Source organism: Sinocyclocheilus anshuiensis, unplaced genomic scaffold, assembly GCF_001515605.1.
Source record: "Sinocyclocheilus anshuiensis isolate Anshui unplaced genomic scaffold, SAMN03320099.WGS_v1.1 scaffold399, whole genome shotgun sequence".
Lineage (NCBI taxonomy): Eukaryota > Metazoa > Chordata > Actinopteri > Cypriniformes > Cyprinidae > Sinocyclocheilus > Sinocyclocheilus anshuiensis.
The window spans coordinates 570,048-592,815 of NW_015552570.1; the positions used below are offsets into that span (position 1 = coordinate 570,048).

Consider the following 22,768-nt stretch of genomic DNA (forward strand, 5'->3'; position numbering starts at 1 on the left):
TGATGCTTTTTTAAAGATCATTATTTTGTGTATTTGGTGTAACAGAATATGTTGACATGCTTTAATGTTCAAAAACACATTATTTTTCAAATACTGTACATTATTGTAGGTCCTATATGCCCCGCTTCTCTCAAACGCTTCGTTTTCTACAAAGTCCCTCCTTCCGACAAGCGCAGTCTGCTCTGATTGGCCAGCTGACCCAGTGCATGAAATCGCATCATATGACCCCTTTAAGCCTTGGTTGGACAGAGCTGTGCGTGAGTCTGCGAGTGTGACAGCGATGCCAGGTTTGGCACGTGTAGCTTTTACCTGTAGGCGTGACAGGGATAGGCCAGCACTTCTGAATGTGGTGAAACCAATTAGGTATGATGCTTTTTATCAGCCAGACTGTTGCATTGATCTGGCTGGATAGACTCCAGTTGGATGCTGGCATTTGCCTAGGCTCTTGGTGAGGTCTCTGCAGTGGCTAGTCCCTAGTGTGAGCTGGGTAAAATACACAACTACGGCAACAAAAGAGGAACAGTTAGAAGAAAGCACAGCAAAAAACAAAAAAGGCAATAGGCAAAGGTAACCCTGGTGAAGTAAACAAGTTGCATGGTTAGCTTTATCAGAAAGACCATGCAGGTTGTTATGCTGTACCACTCAAGTTTTGCAAGTTCATGAGCTGGGCCAAAATAACTGGACTTTGGATTAAAACAAAATGAGGAGCTAACATGGGGGACCTCTGCTGTTAACATCATTAACATCAACATACAATCAAACGTGGTTCATGTCAGATGTAATGTTATGTCCACTAACAATAAAACAATGCAATTAAAAAGAGAAACTTCATTACCTTTGCAGCTTGGGGGACATCAAGACTAAAAGAATTTCATGCAAAGCCTTGGCTGCTATTTATTTGTAACATTTTTCAGAATTGCATTCAACAGAATTTCACATAATGGTAAATACCATTACTCGTAACACTTATCACACACTTTTACAACGGTATTCCATGTCAGTGTTCGTATAATCATTAACACTGAATTAGTATCCATGGCACGAGCCAATGGCCCTCTTTACACTCTGAAAAACACCATTATACAGACCAAGCAATAAGTAAAGATGTCAGCACCTGCTCTGTTAACAACATTTTGGCGTTAGAGGCCAGATGTCCTTAGGGAGCAGAACAGAGAGGATCAAGTGTCATCACCACAACCACAACACAATAAGAGCAAAATATGAGCAATGAGGAACTTGTAGAGACACAGGCACTGCTGAAAGATGGGATAAAGGGGATGCTGGAAGCGAACACACTACAGTTTGTAGATGAGAATAAAAGCAAACATGCAGTTCTAGTGAGACATTGGCATAGTGCAGGATTATTATCCAAATGGGGCATTATGGGGTTTTGCGATTATCAGTGAAGAGTAAAATTACACAGGGAGTGAGTAAATAAATGTGGCAACAATATGGTATAATCATAGGATTTGGACAAAAATATGACACTCAAGCTCAATTTCAATAGGACACAACTGAAACAGTGATGGAACTTTTAAGCATAACAGAGTCAGATTAGAGTGCAAACAGAAGCTGGACTTCTCTGTGATAAGACAATAACAGATCATCAGTGTGGCATATGTGGTTACACTGAAACGAAGCTGTCTAAATATCTGACAACAATATCCATGCAGACTCTTCTCCCCATCAATAGCACTAATATATATAACCTCTTTAGCTAATCTGAACCCCTAATGGATTCTGAGCTCCCTGTTAACACCTTCTGCTGGGATAGGGTTGCATAGGGACAGCTTGGTAACTAGAGAGGGAGTCTATACTATATCAGTCACTCCAACATTAGAGCCATTCTGCAGGGAAATGGTATGGGAATGAATGGGACAAGCCCTGGTAATCCAATTCCTTAAACGTATAGACTGGTATGTGCTGACTGTGGTTAAAAAAATAAGTCCACAAAGACTGAATGTTAAAATTAGTATGTATCTGTGCAACACATTTATATTTCCCATTTAGTTTTATATTGAGAAAGGGCATGGTTTAAGTTCAACAAACTGTTCTCTTTGGGAAGGGAACAGGTATTTAAAGAATACACTGACAGTCATTCGCAAGCTATAAAATAGACAAAATGAGGTTATTTGTGTATGGTTTCCCTTAACGTTTCATGCTTAACAAATGACAACAAAAATATCTTCAACTTCCTTTAAACCTGTAATATGTCAAGATTTAAAAGAAAAAAATCAAAATCAAAGTCAAAGTTAAATATATCAGTGTTCCACATTTCCTTTTTTATTTTAAATAATAAGCCAACAAAAAGCATATCTACTCAATATAATTTAAATTAACTTAATTTTCATTATTATTGGTCCCCTTGGGTTTTCCTTCTCTGTAACATAGGCATGATAATAATCAAATGCAGATTTAAAATCCAACAGCACATGATCTGTCTTAAACATCAGTGAGAGTATGGCACCTACATAATCCAAAGACTCTTTCCACCAGTGAGAGAGGTGACTAGGGGATTGCAGTCGGTCTGAGATCATAATAGGGGGAGCTGCTTTTGTGAATGTAAAGTGTGTAAACTTTAGAAGGCTTCAGGATTGTAGGTGACCCTGTTGTAATTCAAGCAGAAAAGAAGTGGCTGGTGTTACAGCTGGAGTATAGGGTTCATTTTCTATATGCCCCCACCCCCCGCCAGACCACCATCCCGCCATCCCATCTCATGGCCTTAACACTATGTTAAGGGCACAGGCAGCCAAAAGACCTAAGGCGCCTGTCTCTCCTTCTCTAAGCATTCACAGTCTGCACCTACATATTTTTTAACTAGTATTCAGTCATTTTGATATCTTTCAATTCTAGCCAAGATGTCAGAAGATGTTACCCCGATTCACAATGGTAAGTTGAAAATAATGATTTATGAACTTTCCGATTTTGCAGGAAATGTCACTTTCACATAATTTGTCTTTGCGTGGCTACATGACATCTGGCCAAAACTAATGAGCAACATAAATTCAATGAATCATTGAAAAATTAAACCATATAAGGAATCATCTTCCACAACAGGGGAAGACAGTTACCTGCTCAAAAGACATTGAAAAGACATGGATATCTGTCTTTTTAGATTCCTTCTTTTTTTTTAGGAGGGGGCTAGCTTTGATATTGATAATGACATTTGCCCTTATAAAATGCACACCGGTACACCGGTACCTCTCAAACCATCATATTTATCCAGCTGAAGCTCAACTCACATAATTACCAAAATAATGTTCCTCCGCAAGTAACTTGCACTTTTACCCCTCAGCTGCTAGAGGACCAAATACTCCATACTGCACCTTTACTAAATGGTAAAATACTCTTTAGAGTAGAGGCATGTATGCGGTTGTGGTGGGTAATTCCTGAGAAGCAGTCTCACACACACAAAACAAGAAAAGTCCACACATTATTTTGTCTTGTATACATACATCCGCAGAGCAGTGGAAGTTAAAAAGGTCTTTTTTAATCCTGATCCAATGTCTCTTTTTAGGGACCATTTTAAAATAAGATCGAAGATGCTGGAAAACCAGACTGACAGTTTTTCTTTGTCCTAAACATAAGGCATGCTCATTTGTGCTCTGTTCACAGAATTCACATTGCCTTAATTGGAAGATGGTATTCCAATAACTCTGGAAACCAGTCATTTTTTCCAAACAGTGCTCAGTTGTTGCTCTCTTTTCTGTCACTGTGTCTTGGGCACCACCAAGATTTCATCTCCATCTCGTATACTGTAGGAATGAAGTGCTCGTGCTCCATATTTCATCTCCTGAGGATCTAGTGCATAGCCAAGCTGCCGGTCGATATAGTACACACGCATCTTGTTTGGAGGTAGCTGGACCACGGCCCTCAACTGCTTCTTTAGGTCTGCCACTGTCTGATCCAATCTGAGCTCTAGGGGTTCTGCCTGGTGCCCAAAACGCACCTCTACCTGGACATGGCAGAGAGGGCGCAAATCCACCTCTGCAAGTGGGGCTAGGCGGCCATAGCGTGCTACCAAAGTGTGATACCTGAAAAGAGTGGACAGCAGTGAGAAAAAGAGAACCATGTTAATTTATCCCATGTATTTTAGTTAAGTTATCCCATTTTAGTTAAAACAGAAAGACTGTCAAGAAACCAAGAATAGAGAGAATATACAAAAGCTCTGTTCCAAAAATCTAGTGAACTGCCTAGCTAGAAAACATTTTCAATCAACAAAAGTATACTGACAGAAAGGTTGTTATTGCAGACAGTAGGCAGCAACATTTTGCTTCCAAGATAACTTAAGTTCTAACTGTAACCAATACTGATAAAAAAACAATTATATTGAATAAAAATTATTTAGATTTTTTTAATGCTTGTTAGAGTATTTAATAGAGTGCTCCATGGATGGTGTAATATTTTAGGTCAACCGGAAGTTAGCATCACCCTGGTTCTCTCGACAAAAAAAGCTTGTCCAGAAGTTCAAAACTGCTAACTCATTCCTGGGTTTTAGAAGTCCTTTCTACGGCACCCTACAGTAAGCTTAGCAATATGCTAACCCTATTGGGATCAATTCTGAGTCATACTTTTACATCCAGCAATCTTTCTGCAGAGTTGCTGCTTAGGTGGATTGCTCCAATTGTTCCAGTTCAGTCAAAAGTGAGGTTTCATGTCTTAAAGGTGAACTGCTTATGTAGACTAACAAGTCAACTAGGATTTAGAACAGAGCTAATGATCTACAATGATATATGCTTGCAAAACCTGGTATGTGTACATATGCAGACGTCCCTGTTAAAGTATTAGTTAACTTCCAGAATAAAAATTTCCTGACAATTTACTCACCCCCATGTCATCCAAGATGTTCATGTCTTTCTTTCTTCAGTCGAAAAGAAATGAAGGTTTTTGAGTAAAACATTCCAGGATTGTTCTCCATTTAGTAGACTTAAATTGGAGCCAACGGGTTGAAGGTCCAAACTGCAGTTTCAATGCAGCTTCAAAGGGCTCTACACGATCCCAGCCGAGGAACAAGGGTCTTATCTAGCAAAACGATTGGTCATTTTCTAAAAAAAAAGTAAAATTTATATACTTTTTAAAAACAAATGCTCATCTTGCACTAGCTCTGTGGTGCGTGTCCACAGCTTCACGCATTGCCTAATCACGTTGGAAAAGTCATGCGTGGTTAGTTCTTCGTCTGTGTACTTCAGTTCAAAAAGGTAGGGTTGGGCGAAAAATTTCATCTCCGTCACTTTCTTATCCAACTTCAAAATCGTCCGACTTTGTTTTACCTTTTTTTGTAAAGGGCATTTGACTTTTTTGCATGTTTGCTTTGTAAACACTGGGTCAGTACTTCCGCCTACGTCACGTGTGTGTGACTACGTAATGTGTGAGGTCAAACTAGTGCAAGATGAGCATTTGTGGTTAAAAAGTATATCCTTTCTTTTCAACTGAAGAAGGGGGTGAGTAAATTATCAGGAAATTTTTATTCTGGAAGTGAACTAACCCTTTAAGATGTGTTTTTGGTGAAGTGGTCAGCCACGTGGTCAGGAATTTATTGTGCCATCTCCCAGAAATGAGTTTTTGCAGAGTGGGACGTCTGCATATGTCTGTTTTCATCAAAAGTGTCAATTACCCTCAACTGTTTAAAAAAGACAACTCCTCTAAACAAAAATAATGTCAGTGCACCATGGAAGTGACCAGAGATCTGTGTGTGTGTGTTTGTGAGAAGATGCGGTTGTGTATTTGTGTACCTGTTCGTGTGTTTGTGAAGCACAGTGAGTTTTTAAACCGTGAGAAAGTTCTCACCACCACCCCGTTTACCCTCCCTTCTTTCCACTCTTGCTGAAGGATTGTGGGAAAGATAAGAGGAGATCGGCAGGAACAATTAAATAAAATCTCCACAAAACAGTCTTTTAGCTTTAGAGGGCTACAGTAACCGACACAGCCAATCAAAGTAATTTCCCCAGCCTTGTCCAGAAAAGTCTCCCCACAAAGCAGAGCCTGAGCCTGGGTAGGTGCCTGTGGCTCCCTGCCTTCGCCATGGGAATACTGCCCCCTCTATACAAAGTGCCACTCTGTCTGAGAGAAAGAACAGTCTCACTCAAGGGTCTCATTTAGTGTGGCTAAGCTCCTTAAATGAAGGCGAATGGGTGTTCGCTGTGATAACATAGCTGCCTTGGATTCCTTGAACAGTGCTTAGATCAGTCTCGGAGATGGGACCGGACAGTCGCCACCATGCAGTGCACCAGGTTCATAGTAGAGCCATACAGTGAGTCTACTGTAGATACTGCCGTTGTTGATGCCCTCAAAACAACATGATCTGTTTTCAGGTAGATAACATGCACACAATCACAATTAGCTCAAAATTTAGATATCTAAAACTTGCAGCAGAGATACAGAACCTAAGCCTTTGTTCACACTCCACACAACTGCCATTTGTGCTTTCCCATTTTTAGGACTGACGGTCAATTTTGCATCAGTTGAAATCAAATCTGATTTTAAGACAGTGTAAGCAATAACTAGTATATCTACATGGGTTGCTATAGTAACGATGTAGGTGGTTACATGAGACCAAGAGCATTGTTTTCTTTTCCAACAACTGAGAGTCACACAAGACAAAATACCAGTAAAAAAAGGTGGTATCTCTGTATTTTACACATACGTTAGTGTCCAAAATATTCACTATATATTTTATGGGTTGGACCCAATACTATTGAGGACATTAGCAGGCCCAGGACAATGTTGTCGGTTGTCCCCCCTGACAACAGCCCTAATACTATGGAAAGAGTGAATTAAAATTAGTTCAGACATAGCTGAAAACACTACCTTGCATTCTTTATGACGCTAGGTGTCCTGAGTGACAATAAAAAGTACTTGGAATTTGAACTGATTTCTCAGACTGAAATACATTTAAGTCTGTATTGAAGAAAATGTTATTACCCAGGTTCTCAAGTCTCAAGTCTCAAGTCTGCTTTATTGTCAATTCTTCCACATGTACAGCACATACACACAGAGAATTGAAATTGCGTTACTCTCAGACCCTTGGTGCATACAGATAACACTAACAGTAGAACATAAATACAGATAGATACAGATTTAAATATAAAATACAACTATACAATTATACAAATAAGGTAAAATGTAAAAAAATATATAAAGCAGCATAAGGCGCATGGCAGATAGAGGGCAAACCAGTGAAGTAAACAACAGTGCAGATATAATGATTGTAGTGCAAAAGAGCTTATTAGTATATTAGGATGTAGGTAGGATGGCGGCACGTTCACACGCTGCGGCTTCTCTCTCTCCCGACAGAAAGGTGTTTTCGTGTTTTTTGTCTTGTGAGTCGCAGTGTTTTGTACGTATTCGTCGCGTCTATCTGTCTCTAAGCGCGCATACAGTCGTGAGTTTCTGCTCGATGTCGGCAGAACCACATTTTTAGAGTTAAACTCTGCGCACGCCGAAGAGCTGCGGGATCTCGCTCTGCTCCGGAGGCCCACACCATCACCGACCCCCACTACTGCATCTCGCCCACAGCGGAGGCGCCACAAGCGGCGTGAGAGGAAGCAGAAGAGGGGTAAGCGCGGAGGTATCCGGGCTAGGCTAGCGGCTAACCCGCACAAGCCAGCTATCCGAGGCACTAAATGAACTGTACCAGCACATCAGTGAGCAGCAGACAGCCCACCCTGATGCTTTTCTCATCTTGGCTGGGGATTTCAACCACGCAGACTTAAAGAGCGTATTCCCAAAAATACACCAACACATATGTTGTAATGTTGTTTCCACTCCCAAATAGACACACACACTGTCACTTTAATCAGTCTGAATAAGCTGCACCTTCTGCACCTTAAGTTGTCAAGTCAAGTCAACCTCAATGTAGTCACCACTCACCACTATACCATTAAATGAATTAAAACTGCAGCAAATGCATTAAATGCTTTAATGGGAACTTGTCTACATGTTGTCTATGAATCCTTCTATCTTGACATCTTTAGCATCGACATCCACCATGATGGATGCTAAAGAGCCTGGTTACGCAATCCACTTATCTTCTTAAATTTCTCATTGTCCGTAAAGAGTGACGCACTTAGATTTTCCCTATACATTGGCCTTCTTACATCCTTGTAGGCCCCATGTTGTCTTTCACTGTCAAAATGTCAACAAGGTCCCAGGCTATGGTTACTCACAGACAGTAAGACCAATAGCCTCTTTCATTTTCTTCACACTCTCCTTCTGTCATCCCTGTCTTTGCATCCCTCCCCTCTGCTATCATTCCTGTGTTTCCCATTCCTCCAAGGGAGGATCAACATGCCCATGGCCACAGCTCAGGTTTTAGTTACTCAAAGGCTGTTAAATATATAGAGCTCCTTCATCTATTTAACGGCCTCCCTCTTTCCTACATACACTATAACAAGTGTACCTCACAGCCTTGCCCTTGGTACAATTAAACTAAAGCTGAAGTATTTAAACATTTTTGTTAATAGGACAGTACAAAAGCTATTTTAGTGCACATAAAGTAGTTTTGGAAGGATATTCATAGGTATACGCTAAACAACATATATAGGCCTGATCTAGAAAATCGTTGTGCGCAATCAAGCAGTGAAAGGTTTGAATTACACTAGCCAGCACTCAAATCTCTACATCTTCTCAGCTTTATAAAGATAACAGTCCCATGCCTACTTATACCTAAAGTTTAAGTCTAAGCAACCGTAAATGCGACTAAGGTTACTGTGAAATCACTTTGAAAGTCTCTCAAATGGTTCTAACCATGCTACCACAGTTTGAGTTTCATATATTAGGCTGAATGGGTCTCTACACCAGTTATGTCTCATGCATTCAAAGAGAGCCCGGTCCAACGGTGTGTTTGAGGTCAGGGAGGCATAATTTCTTTCTGCCCATCTCTTTCTCTGTTTCTCAGATCTTTGTCATCTTTCAGAGTCAGTAACATAGCCTAAGCTCTGATCTGCGCCCAAAGGGTGGGGGAAAGAGCAGGCTGGGTTCAAAGAGGGGGCAACCTTAACCCATATCTAGAGTTTACCATCTACTTCTACACCTGCCCTTTCACCCTCCAGTGCCAACTTTCATCTCAACCTCTTCCCTCTGGGAAAATGGCTTTCCCTCCAGAGAGACAGACAGAAAGGGACAGAGAGAAAGAAACAGAGGATGTGGATGGAGTGAGGAGGTCAGAAATGAGGGTCATTGTTACCTGGTTTTAGTTTACCTAGGTGTTGAAAAGAAAGTCTCTGAAGAAGTGGTCCCGGTGGGCACAAGAAGAAATAAATAAAAAATCGAGTTGTTAAGGAATGGTTCACCCAGTCATGAAAACTTTCTCATGTCATTTGAAACACGTTCGACGTTCGGAAAAAATGATTGCTGTGCGATAAATTCTTAATTTGTGTTTTTTATGTATTTATGCTATGGTATTTAGTTTTTCTTACACATCATGTGTGGGGCAATGTTATCAATGTTATCATCTGTTTAAGAAAGGGTTATTTTAAAAGGTTGTTAAAAACCTATTTTTAGTATCTGGTACTTTAGACTGAGGCCACTATTTCTGAGAAAGGCCCATTTTCACCTCATCTCTCGTTTCCGACCTTCTATAGCTGGAGCAGGAACTGTGTCATAACTGTTTAGACAACTTAATCAATTCACTAGGTCTGAGAGCCATTCCAGAACAAAGGCAACAGCATCTCCATCGCTTAACGGAAAAAGCAGGAGAGACTGAGTCAGGGACGTCACTCCATCCCCTTTTTAAAAAATCCTCCAGCTAACTCAATCCCCCCAAAGCAAATGAAAAGGGACAGGAGAGAAGAACAGGGAGGGAGAGAGGGGGATATAAGGAGGGGAAGAACGAATAAAGCTGCCACCATGTGTATCGATTTTCTGATTGGAGTATTCCAGTACAAAGGCGTCTTTGAGGAGGGAGAGAGTGGACACATTGTCTCCCAAAGGTTAGAATACCCTGCTGGAAGCTGGGGCTTGCCGCAGTCACTGAAAAAGTCCTCTGCACATTCTACCAGGTTAAGTGGAATGGGGTGTGCTAAGAACGTGGGTGATCCGTTTTCCATTTCTTTGACCTGCAAAGACCCTCCAAAATATCCCCCCGAAAGTCCCCCCCCCCCCCCAAAAAAAAAATCTGTTATTGCAAGGACTAAACTAACCTTTAATGTCTGTGGAACAACTGTATGGGAATGTAACCTAAATTACAGCATAGCACTTGTTCAAGTAAATTATTCAGAATTTAATACTAGATAATATTTAATTGTATATGATCAAGAAACTAGTGCTTATTATAGTCATTATGAAATTAAAATGAATCTGTTTTCTGAATGCCTATTATGGATCTTATTTTGAACTCATTTTGGCATGTTGTTACATCTTTTATACCTCATAATTCTTAGTCCAAGTATTCTAACTTGATCTACCATTGAAACAACAGAATTCTGTCTGCTGACATTTGCTGGACTCTAATAATTTTGTCCGATTAAATCCCACCCCTTTGTTACAATCACGTGCAAGTTTGCATTTAGATCTGCCTCCATCCAATCAACAGCCAATGCATAGATCCAAGCTCCCGCTCCTGCTTTTTTTTTTTTTTGATGATACGCTTACCTCAATTTATTTCACAACACAAAGGAAAATATTTGTTGATACTTCTGATTTATTGTGATTTTTGAACCTTTGTAAAATGGTCAATTGAATGCATCTTAATAAATTAGAGTTGGGTTCAGGTCTGGTGAGTTTGCTGGCCAGTCAAGCACACCAACACCATGGTCATTTAACCAACTTTTGGTGCTTTTGACAGTGTGGGCAGGTGCCAAATCCTGCTGGAAAATGAAATCAGCATCTTCAAAAAGCTGGTCAGCAGAAGGAAGCATGAAGTGCTCCAAAATTTCTTGGTAAACGGGTGCAGTGACGTTGGTTTTCAAAAAACACAATGGACCAACACCCTGTAGACCTATTTTATGGATATCAAAAAGATAACAAAAAAAAAAATAAAAAAAATAAAAACATTAACTTTCTTAAAGGATGTTTATATACTGTAAATAATTAAAAGACGGCCTTTTAGTAACTTTGGGAAAAAGGATAACATTAGTTATGGGTAACAAATAAGACCCGAGTCTGCAGTTATGAGGGAATAAAAAGAAGCATATTTTTTTTATTTATATGATAGGTTGATTAAATAGGATATTTTAATACACAGACACCAGTAATTTTCTGGGATGTACTGTACATAGTTCTCTAAAGAAACAAAAAAGAGACTGAGAAAGTGTATATGTGTATGTTGTGTATATGGAGTGTGGTGGTGTAAGGGGTGCAAGTGGGTCACCTTTGGGGTAGCTCATCCTCAGGGCAGTCCAGGTGGTAGCGGATGAAAAAGCGCTCTGCATCCTCTCTTTCTCCATCAGTGACAACACTGCCGTTCAATACAGTCACGTGAGGCAAACTTACAAAATACAGAAGAAGGACAAGTGTGTGAGAGGGAGAGAAACAGAAAGAGACATGGAATGCATGGACATGCACAATTCCATATTGGTGGCTACATTGATTTGTGCAATCATTTCCAACAATACTCAAAAATGGCAAATTCCAAAAGTGTACGGTTACTTACTGTGCTACCATGAGACAACGTCTCTCCTGATCAGTGTAGGGCTGCAGTAATGGAATACCCATCAGTCTGACTTCTTGAAGCTTTGGGAAGAAATTCAATTTCTCAATGTCCTCCCAGTGACTTAAACCTAAATAACACAACACCTACATTTCTGTTAATAATCCATGAAACTGGATATATATAAAATTCGGTCAATTTTTAATTACTCACCCACGTCGTTCCAAACCCATTAGACTTGGGTTCATCTTCAAAACACAAATGAAAACATATTAATGAAACTTCTGTCCCTCTATGCAACACTCCATGCAACCAAAACTTTGACAGTTGAAGCATCATAGTTTTAGTGGAATGTACTTTAAATGGAGGGACAGAAATCTCTCAGGTTTCATTGAAAATATCATTTGTGTTTCCAATATGAACAATTATCTAATGGTTTGGAAAAATATGAGGGTGAGTAATTCATTTTTGGATGAACTAACCTTTTGATACTACATGATTATTTAGAATAGCTACTTAAAAATATTTACAACCCAAAACCACAGAAATCTGATGACCAACTGAATAACAGAAGAAGAATATTAGAAAACTACAGTGGAAGGGAAGATTTTTAATGAATAACGGCTTCAATTTTGGTCTTTTCCTCATATAAATCTATTGTTTTATTTAAGAAGACAAGGAGTACAGTGCATGAACCATGGTGGACCACTTAAGTTTTGGCTTGTGATGTTCTCAATTTTGTTTAAATTGTAAATTAACCTAGATAGTAAAGGTTAATGCTGCAACTACCTAGAAGTGTGTGTGTCTGTGATGATATTCATTCTACAGAGATGATGTTCATGCAATCCAGCACCTGAGTTGTGTAGGTTGATGCTGCGCAGGTTGGGAAAAAGTCTCTGTAGGGAGTCCTCAGGCTCGTGGATAGACGAGAGGGAGTTGTTTGCCAGGATAAGAGACATCAGGCCTGGATACATGAGGCCCAGCTTGCGCACCTCCGCCCAATCCTGCAGCTGGTTATCTGTGATATGCAGCAGGCGCAGGGACAGGCACAGCGTAGATGACACACTCACGCTCTCATACTCGTTCAGACACAAAAACAATTCCTCCAGCCTACATACATACAACCACAAGAAAAAGAAGAAAACTTTTAGTGCATGACAAAATTACCCATTTCGCAACTAGTGGTATGCCACAGCACAGTGCTAAAACAATATCTACATTTGAATAGAAAATGCATTCAAATAGATTAAAATTACATAAAAACAGTTAGTTTGGCATAATATTTGATTTGTTAATATGATTTAATTTCTCAATAAAATATTTTAACAAAACTGCTTCACTGTTTGGTGTAATTTAAAAGTAATTTTATTCAAAATCACTAAAGTCAGTCATGGCAAAACATTGTCTCGATTTATATTTTCCTATAATTTTTACAATGCCGAGAATTGGTGTTAAATGATTAATTGTGATTAATCGCATCAAAAATAAAACTTTTTGTTTACGTAATATATGTGTGTTTACTGTGTATATACACACACATGCATGTATTTAAGAAAAATATGTTATATTAATATATTACATATACTTATATATAATATCAATTATATGAATATAAATACATGTAAATATTTTCAAAATATATACTGTATGTGTGTGTATTTATATATACATAATAAATATACACAGCACACACACATATATTATGTAAACGTAAACTTTTTGGGATGCGATTAATCGTGATTAATCGTTTGACAGCACTAACGAGAAACTGCACACCTAAATCATAATGTATAAAAACACATTCACAAACACATTAGATGGTTCAGACCGAGGCTACTTCAATGTTAAACACACACACTTACTCAGGGATCTCTCGTGTAAGTGCATGCACCATGTCCCAGGTGACATGCGTGTTATTGAGCACGAGGCGGCGGAGGCCTGAGAACGCTTCAGCAGCTCCAGGCTCTAGATTCGACCCTCTCAGTGGATTCATACTCAGATTGAGAAAGTCTAGGTTAGGGATGTTACACAGGATCTTGCTTATCTACAGAGAGGAGAGAAAAAGAGAGAAAAGAATGAAAAACTGACCGAACCCAAGCAGTTTGTCTTGTCAAGCCTGTGTCAAGTAGCAGACCTCGATTTCACTGTATTTTTAATGTTACAGTCTAACATAAGCGTAAAAATAACACTTTAGTAAAGGTATTTAAAAAAAAAAATAAAATAAAGGTATATTTATAAATTAGTTACATGAACAAAAATGCATAAAATTAGCCAAATATTGCTGGGAAAAAAGCTCGCCCAGACATTAAATTAAACAGCATTCTGTTTATAAACAACAAATTTGTGTGAAAAGAGATGAGCCACATGCAAAATCTGTCTCTTATTCAAAATTCCATATCACACGGATTCCTATGGAAATGACCGGATTTCGTCTGTGAAATTTTGTCAAAAAATGGTACCCAAAAATGAAAATTAGCTGAAAATGTACTTACCTTCAGGCCATCTGATGTATATGAGTTTATTTCTTTATCAGAACAGATTTTGAGAAATTTATTGATGGTCATTAATTGATTTACTGAAGTCATGTGGATTACTTGTGGATTATTGTGATGTTTTTATCAGCTGTTTGGACATCCATTTTGACCGCACACGTTCACTGTAGTAGAGGATCCAATGGTAAGTAAGTGATGTAATGCTACATTTGTAATTCAAATTTGTTCCGATGAAGAAACGAACTCATCTACATCTTGGATGACCCGAGGGTGAAAACATTTTCATTTTTGGGTGAACTATTCCTTTAAGACTTATTTTCTAACAACATCAGAGTAGTGAAATCTGATAAAACTTTATACGGCTCTATATATTAACCATGATTTAATGCAGTAATACTTTTACAGCATTTTATAATACCTTTATATTATGTTTATAATACCTAATGCATTAATCACTGATAATAAACTGAATTTTATTGAATTGTACAGTAAGTGTTACCTTACTGACATTCTTTGTGCTACGTACACAAATGTACATACAGTGAGACAAAACCTGTGACTCAAACACATTTTTCTCACCTCTCCCCAGTCTTTTAACTGGTTGTGAGAGAGGTCTAGCTCAACCACGTGAGCACAGAAAGTGGCCACCTCCTCCTCATCTCCGGCCTCCGTGATTCCACAACCATCCAGAACCAGAATGCTGGGCAGATTCAGACGATCTTATACACACAGTGGGAGACATAAACTGCCTTTAATTAATGTATAGATGAAAATTCATTAGAATTTGAAGTTACAACCATCCGTACAGGTTTTTTTTTTTAAACTTTATTTATTTACAGCATTTCACTTAATATCTTCGGAAAATCCTTAGATTTTGGCCCTAGAATACATTACTATAATGATAACATTGTGCTCTTCAACAGGCGCAGCAAAACCGTGTTTAATGGCAATAACCACTGATTGTAGATCACTGATCCAGATTGTATCTAACACACCCTCTTTAACTAGCAGGCTCAGCATTTCACCTACGGCCAAAAAAAAAACCGACCTTTGACAGGTGAACCCTGGGGACTCGACCGGATCACCACTCCAACTCCTGGCCCACGGCAGTATGGGAAGTTTTCCGGGCTGTACTTCTCACTGATCACCTGCACTAAAGTGCGTCCTTCTGTCTCCTCTGACTCCATCTCACCTCTCCTCCCACTCTCACACCTTCAGCTGAGCAAACACAGAGGAGTAGCGTGTGTTTAGGTGAATGTAGCATCAGTTCCCGTGAAACAAACAGGTTTATCAGTTGTCGACCAAGTGGACAGGCGTGTGCTTGAAAGAAACCATTTGCGAAGAGGGATGTCTGTAATTTTCAACCAGGGCAAAGATTAGTACTAGTTTCAAAGAGCTGATATTTAGGTCAATAACATTTAACGTTGTCCGTGATAAAAAAGGACAAATCATCTAAAAAAAACTAGTTTAAAAAATGCAGTTACAGAAATTTGCTATTCGTATTCATGTTGGTTTTATATAGTTTTAAAAAACTTTATTACTACTCACATAAACAGTTTAAATTAAATGACTCTAAAAATGTCAAGTAAAAAGTAAGAAAAAACATACTCCTTGAATACATATGGTGTACACACCTTAATCATCAAATTGGTTTTTAACATATTTGTTTTTTTTCCCTGCTTGTTAACACTAGATGATTTTAATTTTGGGGACAAAAGTGTTTTAATACTACTAAAAAGTGAAATCACTTATTATATTTTTTCTATGAAATAATAAAGGATTAATAATAAAGGACTTGCATTTTAATGTATTTTTGAATAAACTGATAAGGCAAAAAAATGAGTGTAACGTCGCTGACCCTTTTGTCACATGCACCAGTGTTCAAATAATCAAAACACTAATACTCTACGCTAAAAATCAACTGATTTCTATATTAAGAAACAATGTTACAAGGTTAAAGCCAAAAGAGTGAAATTTATTTGACTCACATTTGATCTGGAGGTCAAACAGGTGCACATTGATGGTGGGCCTCCTGCCAAACAGCATCCAGGAATGGATCTCTTAACCTGCGGCCTCGTGGGTCAGGGCTGGGGGTGTCCCACAGCCCCTGACTCAAGAGTGTAAGAATAGACAGAAATGGACAAATGAGATGATGCACATGTGTCACATGGAAAACTTGTGGTCACAGAACAATCATTCTTCTATCCCTTTATGATGCCTAGACAAATGTGGTAACACTAGCACTGGTATGGAAAGGTCTATCCTTGAAATCGGATCCAATGACGCTTTGTCCGACTCCCATATGCTGCTGTTTTACACAGAAGCACAATGGGAAAACGCCAGTGGTGCAAACGGATGTTGAGCTCTGAGCATATGTATGAGCCTCTTCTAGACAGATGAATCTGTAAGTGTAAAGAGATCTTTATTGCTAAAAGATTGGCCTGCTGATTTATTCTGTCTGTGGGTTTCTTTCCATGAGCAGAAGAGTGATCTAAATCTAATCCAGCACAGAAAGATATCCGTCACAATCTTCTGTGAAGTCCACTCAAAGTACATCTCACAAACTACACTTCAAAGCAAGATTCATCTTGCTCCAAAACCTTGTCTGTCCAGACCAGACAAAGTTTTTTTTTCTTTTGAGAGAGAGAGAGAGAGAGAGAGAGAGAGAGAGTGGGTGGATGGGACTGCATTCCTATTAGAGACCAAACATTTTTGTTTATGTAACTAATATATAAGTGATATACAGAACCAATCTGTAATATTTTTTAACAGTTCTTTATGATAAGGTCCCATTAGACATTAAATAACATTAATAATGAGAAATACATTTATATTTTTTATCTTTGTTTTGTTAAAAAAATGTAACTGTTCATTGTTGATTAATATTAGGTCCATTTATTAATATTACCAGACACAACTTCTGATTTATATAACTAAACGTTAAACAATTAACATAAATAAGATGAATAAATAGTTTAGAAGTATTTTTCATTGTTAGTTCATGGTAACTAATGTAGTTGGAACGTTACTGTAAAGTGTTACAAAACAGTTGGACACTTCTGGACCTAGCTACAGCATTAGGTTAAAATCCACAAAATATTAAAGTCGGCATGAAGTGGAAATTGCAATGGCTTTACTTTTCTATTGTGATGAATATCTGACTGAAACCGCTTCTCGAATAAGAAAAAATGTAGGTCGTTGAACTTGATTTTGTCTTTCAGGAATTGATTGGATCGCTGTCGTTTGCTAATTGCTGTGAAAGGTTTCTTCGCAACTGTCAAAATTATGTTTCAAAAACATTTTATATAAGGAATCAAACAAAATCTGACAAACAAATAGGTGTTTGGCTCTAAAAAATGAAAGGTGGGGCCTCCATCCTGCAGGCGATTGGCTCTTTTAACTATAAGGCAGGACTACAACTGTTTCTCATTTGAGAATGAATGTTTGTTGCATTAAAGTCTGTGTGAACCTGAAATTGTGACATACTTTACTTCACCATTGTTACATATTTCCAAGTGAAACAGTATATTCCAAATCGCTTGTCCTCTGCAGAGTCAAACGCTATATTAAATGTTAAAAATAGAGGGTGGAGCTTGATTTCAACACACCTGCTCACCATCTCTAGCTCGCAGCAGATTGGTGGTTGGAGGGGAGGGGCTAAAGGATGTTCTGCCCATACCATCAAACTGACATCATCAGAATACCTTAAAGGGGTCATATGATGCGATTTCAATTTTTCCTTTCTCTTTGGAGTGTTACAAGCTCTTGGTGCATAAAGAAGATCTGTAAAGTTGCAAAGACTAAAGTCTGAAATCCAAAGAGATATTCTTTATAAAAGTTAAGAGTCAACCACGCCTACCTAAAACAGCTTGTTCGAACACGCCCCCACATATCTACGTCACTGTGTGGGAAGATTTGCATAACACCGCCCAAATGTTCACGCAAAGAAAGAAGGCGAAGGTACCAGCACAATAACACACTCAGCAAAATATTGTCTAATTATCGTTATCGATAAAATCCCATAAAATATCGAGATATAATTTTTTGTCAATATCGCACACCCCTAGTGGAGCGTGTGTAAGGCTGGGGAAGGTTTAGCCTTCCCCTGGCCACGTGGACTTGGGGCAAAAATGGCACGAAATTGGACAAAAATGCCCCTGCACAAATAAATTAAATCTATTACGTCTGTTGCTAACAAAGTGAATATGAATAGACAATGTCGATTGTGGCATTAAATTAAGATCTGATCATGTTGCACAGTATTTCATTTTAGGCGTTTTTACAGTGTTGCGCATTTTAACCAATCACACACAATTCTGTTTAGCTTAGGAATGCAATGTCCAATCAGAGGAGTTCAGATGAGTCATCGTTGAAACTCATCAGTTTTGTTGAGTGCGCGCGCGTTCGCTGACTGAATTCTGGACTCTTGCGAATTCTCTCATCATAAACAACAAAGCGCAGATGTACCTACAATGTAAGTAAGAGATTCATTTTGCTGTGTATACAGCTTCAGTGATTATAAGGATAGTTTTGTTTTTTTTGAGAGTGCTTAAACTCGGATATGTTTGATCAATGTTAGTGATAATGTCACTTTCTATATATAATTTATTCGCTGTTTTAAAACCGTGGAAAGGAAACGTTATATAATTATCAATTTCTAACATTTTTATTCAGTTGTGATCATGTTAATGACACCCATGTCTGGTTCTTGTCTAAAAAGACGAAAAAGACAGGTTTAATACATTTGGCTGCTTTTAGCCTTACCCTGGAGTTGGTTCACCCTCCGCCTGTGGCGCCTGTGGAGGTTTTTTTCTCCTGTGGAGTTGGGTGCACTCAAAAGATTAAAGGTTATTTCTTGTCATTCATGTATGAACTGTTTCTCAGTGGCTTGTACACATGCTCACAGGTTCAAGTCCGGTCTCAGCATGTCCTTGTTCCTTGTCTACTCTTTAATTCTGACTTTGCTCTCTATGCCATACGGTCTTATAAATGAACAGTAAAGGCCAGAAAATAAAACCACAATGATTATAACATTTGTAGTCACTTTGTTCTGCAGTGATTGATACAAAGTGCTATATTTAAAAAAAATCCCATTGGGCAGTATACTGTCTACAGTCATGAACACTAACCTTCTCAATCAGCAATAATTCAACAAGCTATTGCCCCAGAACAACCAGCAAGTCGGCAAACAGTGGATCACCTATCACCCTGAGCCAAATGAGCTGCTGCCTCATGGCTTGAGGTCACTGTGTAAAATTACCCAGAGATTAGAGCATCTTACGGGCAGGCAGCCCTACACACGGTGTCGGTGTCAAGTGATCTCTCTGTCTCTCTCTAAGTAAGAGGTCTTTGGTTTCCTCCAGAGCGGCTGTCTGGGAGGATGAACGGAGGGTGTTAGAGCTTAGCACACTTTGACTTTAAGTCTCATTGACTGCACAACTGAGATGGGAACATCAGCAGAGCACGGCGTGTTCAGTCTTCATCAACACCCTGAACTGATGGCTGTGTGTGGGACCGGGATAGCTGTTCCAAACCTGTATGACTTTCTTTGGTGCCAATTGATTTCCGATGTATGGAGAAAAAGACATTTCTAAAAATATCAAAGAAAGTCATACAGTTTTAAAACAAAATAATGGTGAATAAATGAATTAAACCTTTAAAAAATTGCTATGAGTAATATATTAACTTATGTTGATTTACTTCAGTGACACTTTTTTTCCCACATCATACATTAACAAAGTGTGATTTTAATCATGTTCACACGAATCAATAAACACAATTTGTTGTTGGTCCCCATTGACTTCCGTAGTGTCGGAAAAATCACACACGATTCTGTTGAGCTTATGAATGCAATGGCCAATCAGAGGCATTCAGATGAGTCATCGTTGAAACTCATCAGTTTTGTTGAGTGCGCGAGCGTTCGCTGACTGAATTCTGGACTCTTGCGAATTCTCTCATCATAAACAACAAAGCGCAGATGTACGTACAATGTAAGTAAGAGATTCATTTCAGTGTATACAGCGTCAGTGATTATAAAAATAGTTTTGTTTTTTTGAGTGCTTAAACTTGCGATAGATCAATGTTAGTGATAATGTCACTTTCTATATATAATTTATTCGCTGTTTGAATAACCGTGGAAAGGAAACATACACCTATCAATTTCTAACATTTTTATTAAATTGCAATCACGTTAAATACAAATTCAGTCCCATTAAACATTTTTTTAGCCTACATGACACATGTCCTCACTGAATGCAACAAATGCCTCGTTTAATTATAATGGGTTTTAATGTTTTTGTCTCGTTGCTCAGGCCAGACAGGGCATCACAGTATGTTAATAGGCATAACATTTCCGTCACACGCTTGAGGTATTCAGCCAATCACAACGCACTGGATAGCTGGCCAATCACAACGCACTGGATAGCTGGCCAATCAGAGCACACCTCGCTTTTCAAACAGATGAGCTTTGTAAAAATCGACGCGTTTCAGAAAGGCGGGGCATAGAGGAGAAACAATAATGTACAGTATGTGGAAAATAATGTGTTTTTTAAACTTTAAACAGCATAAACACATTTCATTACACCAAATACACAAAATAATGTTCTTTTTAGCAACATCATATGACCCCTTTAAACTCATTTTTCGGGTTTGACCAGAAAATAGAGATATAACAGAGATATAGATAGATATAGGTTTTGACTAAAGATTTTTCCCCATGATTTAACTTGATAGTTCACAATTAAACTTGATTAATATTAATTGTTCACCACAAGACTACTAATGAATGCTAGCAAATAAGGCACTTATTTTATTTAAAAAGAGAAAACTTTTCTACTTTTCCATCATCGTTAGACCTGAAGAACCAATCACTGACAGAAATGTGTAATATCAAAACCCCCAATGAAACCGATGATTACATCTCTCAAAACAACAGATGTTTCACATAAAAATGTTTCAAGATAAAATAGTCGATTTGCTGTCCTAACACGAAAGCAGTTAGTTAACATGACTCGACTTGTCCTAAAATAAGCCTCGGGCCAGGAGTCAGCCATTCATTTAACGCAGTCGACAGCTGCGCAGTGCGCCTTGACAAGGTGTTGAATTTCAAATGCACGGCTGCCATGACAACGCGTTTGTTTGGGATTAGCGCTGGTTCGACCAGATTCTGCAGCTCTGCAAAAGAAACTTTTCCAGTATTTACACGCTCAACGTTTTTGGTTTAGAGTTTCATGAGTTTTAGTGTTTTTAAACAATAACGGATAATACAGTACATGTCCGGTTAAACTCGCTGTATGACTTCATGATTAGCTAAATATAGAGTAAAACAGGCGTAATGTAACGTTACTCTAAAGTAGGCATACACAAAGGTGACGACAGCAGCCAATAAGCGCGTGGAGTTTATTTATTTATTTATTTATCTATCACCAAAACAATATTAGGCTGTACTGAAACGTAGTTCAAGGGTTTAAATAAAATAAAACGTGGTTATAAATGCGACCTGCAGATAAAAATGCAGATATCACACGATGACAAAAGGAGAGCATATTTACGATGCTGGATGTTTGGAAAAAAATAAACGTATTCAGTGTAAGTCTAATAACTGCATTTATAGCGCATCGGCCGTCTCGTCATCTACAGGCTCAATAAATAAAAGGCGAAATATATGTGTGGCATTTGAGTAGTTTGATACGCTTACCAATGACAAGGTTCAGCAAATCGCTCTGCTTGTTTTTGTTGTTGATCCGATGACAGTATTTTGAACACGAAGCTCAGCTCTACCGTAGTTACTTCCTATTGGCGAAACAGCTGCCTGCTGCTCCAGTACAGAGGGTGGCAGCATCACATCAGACACCAATCACATCTTGTAAAATGACATGAAAATGTTTATTATGCACGAAATTAGGCATGGCAGTGTTCATTTCGTTTTACTCTTTTACGAGGAAAAACTTTATTAATCTGAATAAATACTGGGCTACATTAATATTACATTCACAAATGTTGGTGGTCAAAAGGGAAGCCTCTTATCAATATACTGAGATGATAGAAAACACTGCCCTGAATATTGTTTCTGTTTGCATTTTTGTTTTCAGTGTACAAACAACAAAATAACTCTAAAATGAACTGCTGTCTAAAAAGGTAAAAATCAAAGTGTTGCCACAGTTACAACAGACAGTAGTGATAAGTTAATTGCATTTTAGTTTAAAATGAATTACCTACAAAAAAGAAAATTGCATTGCAACTCTGACAACTAATAAAATCTACAAAAACTTATTAGCTTATGACAAGTAAAATGGTTTTGTTTGGTATAATATTTTATACTATAATTATGAAACATAGTTTCATACATAGTTTGCTTTTACATTTTAATTTAATATCACAATTATTCTGTAGTGATTAGGGGAAATATGTTGAGAACGTTGGGAACATTTCGTTTATTACAATTGCTAATTATTTTATTAGCACCAAGCGCTTGTTTTTAATTTAATATCTCTATGCATATGTGTTATTACATTTTTATAGTGGTATCATCTTAAAACCTAAAGCTAGAAGCAGATACTGCCTTCATTTGGAATAATACTATCATAATCTTATTTTTTCAGTCATATTTTTGAATGACAGTCAGATATAGTAAGAATAGTATTACATTGTGCAATTTCGAATTCAGCTAATGTGTGCTAATATATTTGTA

General features: G+C 38.2%; 1 protein-coding gene across 3 annotated transcripts; it reads right to left on the reverse strand.

Moving 5' to 3' along the window:
- Window positions 1–869: 869 nt before the first annotated feature.
- LOC107665031 (tubulin-specific chaperone cofactor E-like protein) lies at window positions 870–21,857 on the reverse strand. 3 transcript variants are annotated; one of them, XR_001631513.1, is made up of 10 exons: window positions 21,776–21,857; window positions 16,068–16,190; window positions 15,128–15,297; window positions 14,659–14,798; window positions 13,450–13,631; window positions 12,441–12,697; window positions 11,591–11,717; window positions 11,309–11,425; window positions 2,807–4,034; window positions 870–2,773 (listed from the first exon to the last, which is right to left on the reverse strand). XR_001631513.1 is itself a non-coding variant. In XM_016455764.1 (9 exons), the coding sequence occupies exons 3-9, from the start codon at window positions 15,264–15,266 to the stop codon at window positions 3,710–3,712; spliced, it is 1,287 nt and encodes a 428-aa protein (XP_016311250.1). In that variant the 5' UTR covers window positions 15,267–15,297; window positions 16,068–16,190; window positions 21,776–21,857; the 3' UTR covers window positions 870–3,709. The 3 variants fall into 3 exon arrangements, 2 of the variants coding, with proteins under 2 accessions (XP_016311250.1, XP_016311251.1); XM_016455764.1 differs by having other exon boundaries at window positions 870–4,034; XM_016455765.1 differs by lacking the exon at window positions 21,776–21,857 and having other exon boundaries at window positions 870–4,034; window positions 16,068–16,825.
- Window positions 21,858–22,768: the final 911 nt, after the last annotated feature.

Excerpts from the sequence above, each read along its gene's own strand:
- LOC107665031 (XM_016455764.1), bottom strand. The coding sequence starts at position 15,266 with ATGGAGTCAGAGGAGACAGAAGGACGCACTTTAGTGCAGGTGATCAGT. Across the intron at positions 11,718-12,440 it reads CATCAACCTACACAACTCAG|GTTTAAGTCACTGGGAGGAC; the intron begins GTGCTGGATTGC and ends TGTGTTATTTAG. Across the intron at positions 11,426-11,590 it reads CGTTGTCTCATGGTAGCACA|TTTGCCTCACGTGACTGTAT; the intron begins GTAAGTAACCGT and ends GTATTTTGTAAG.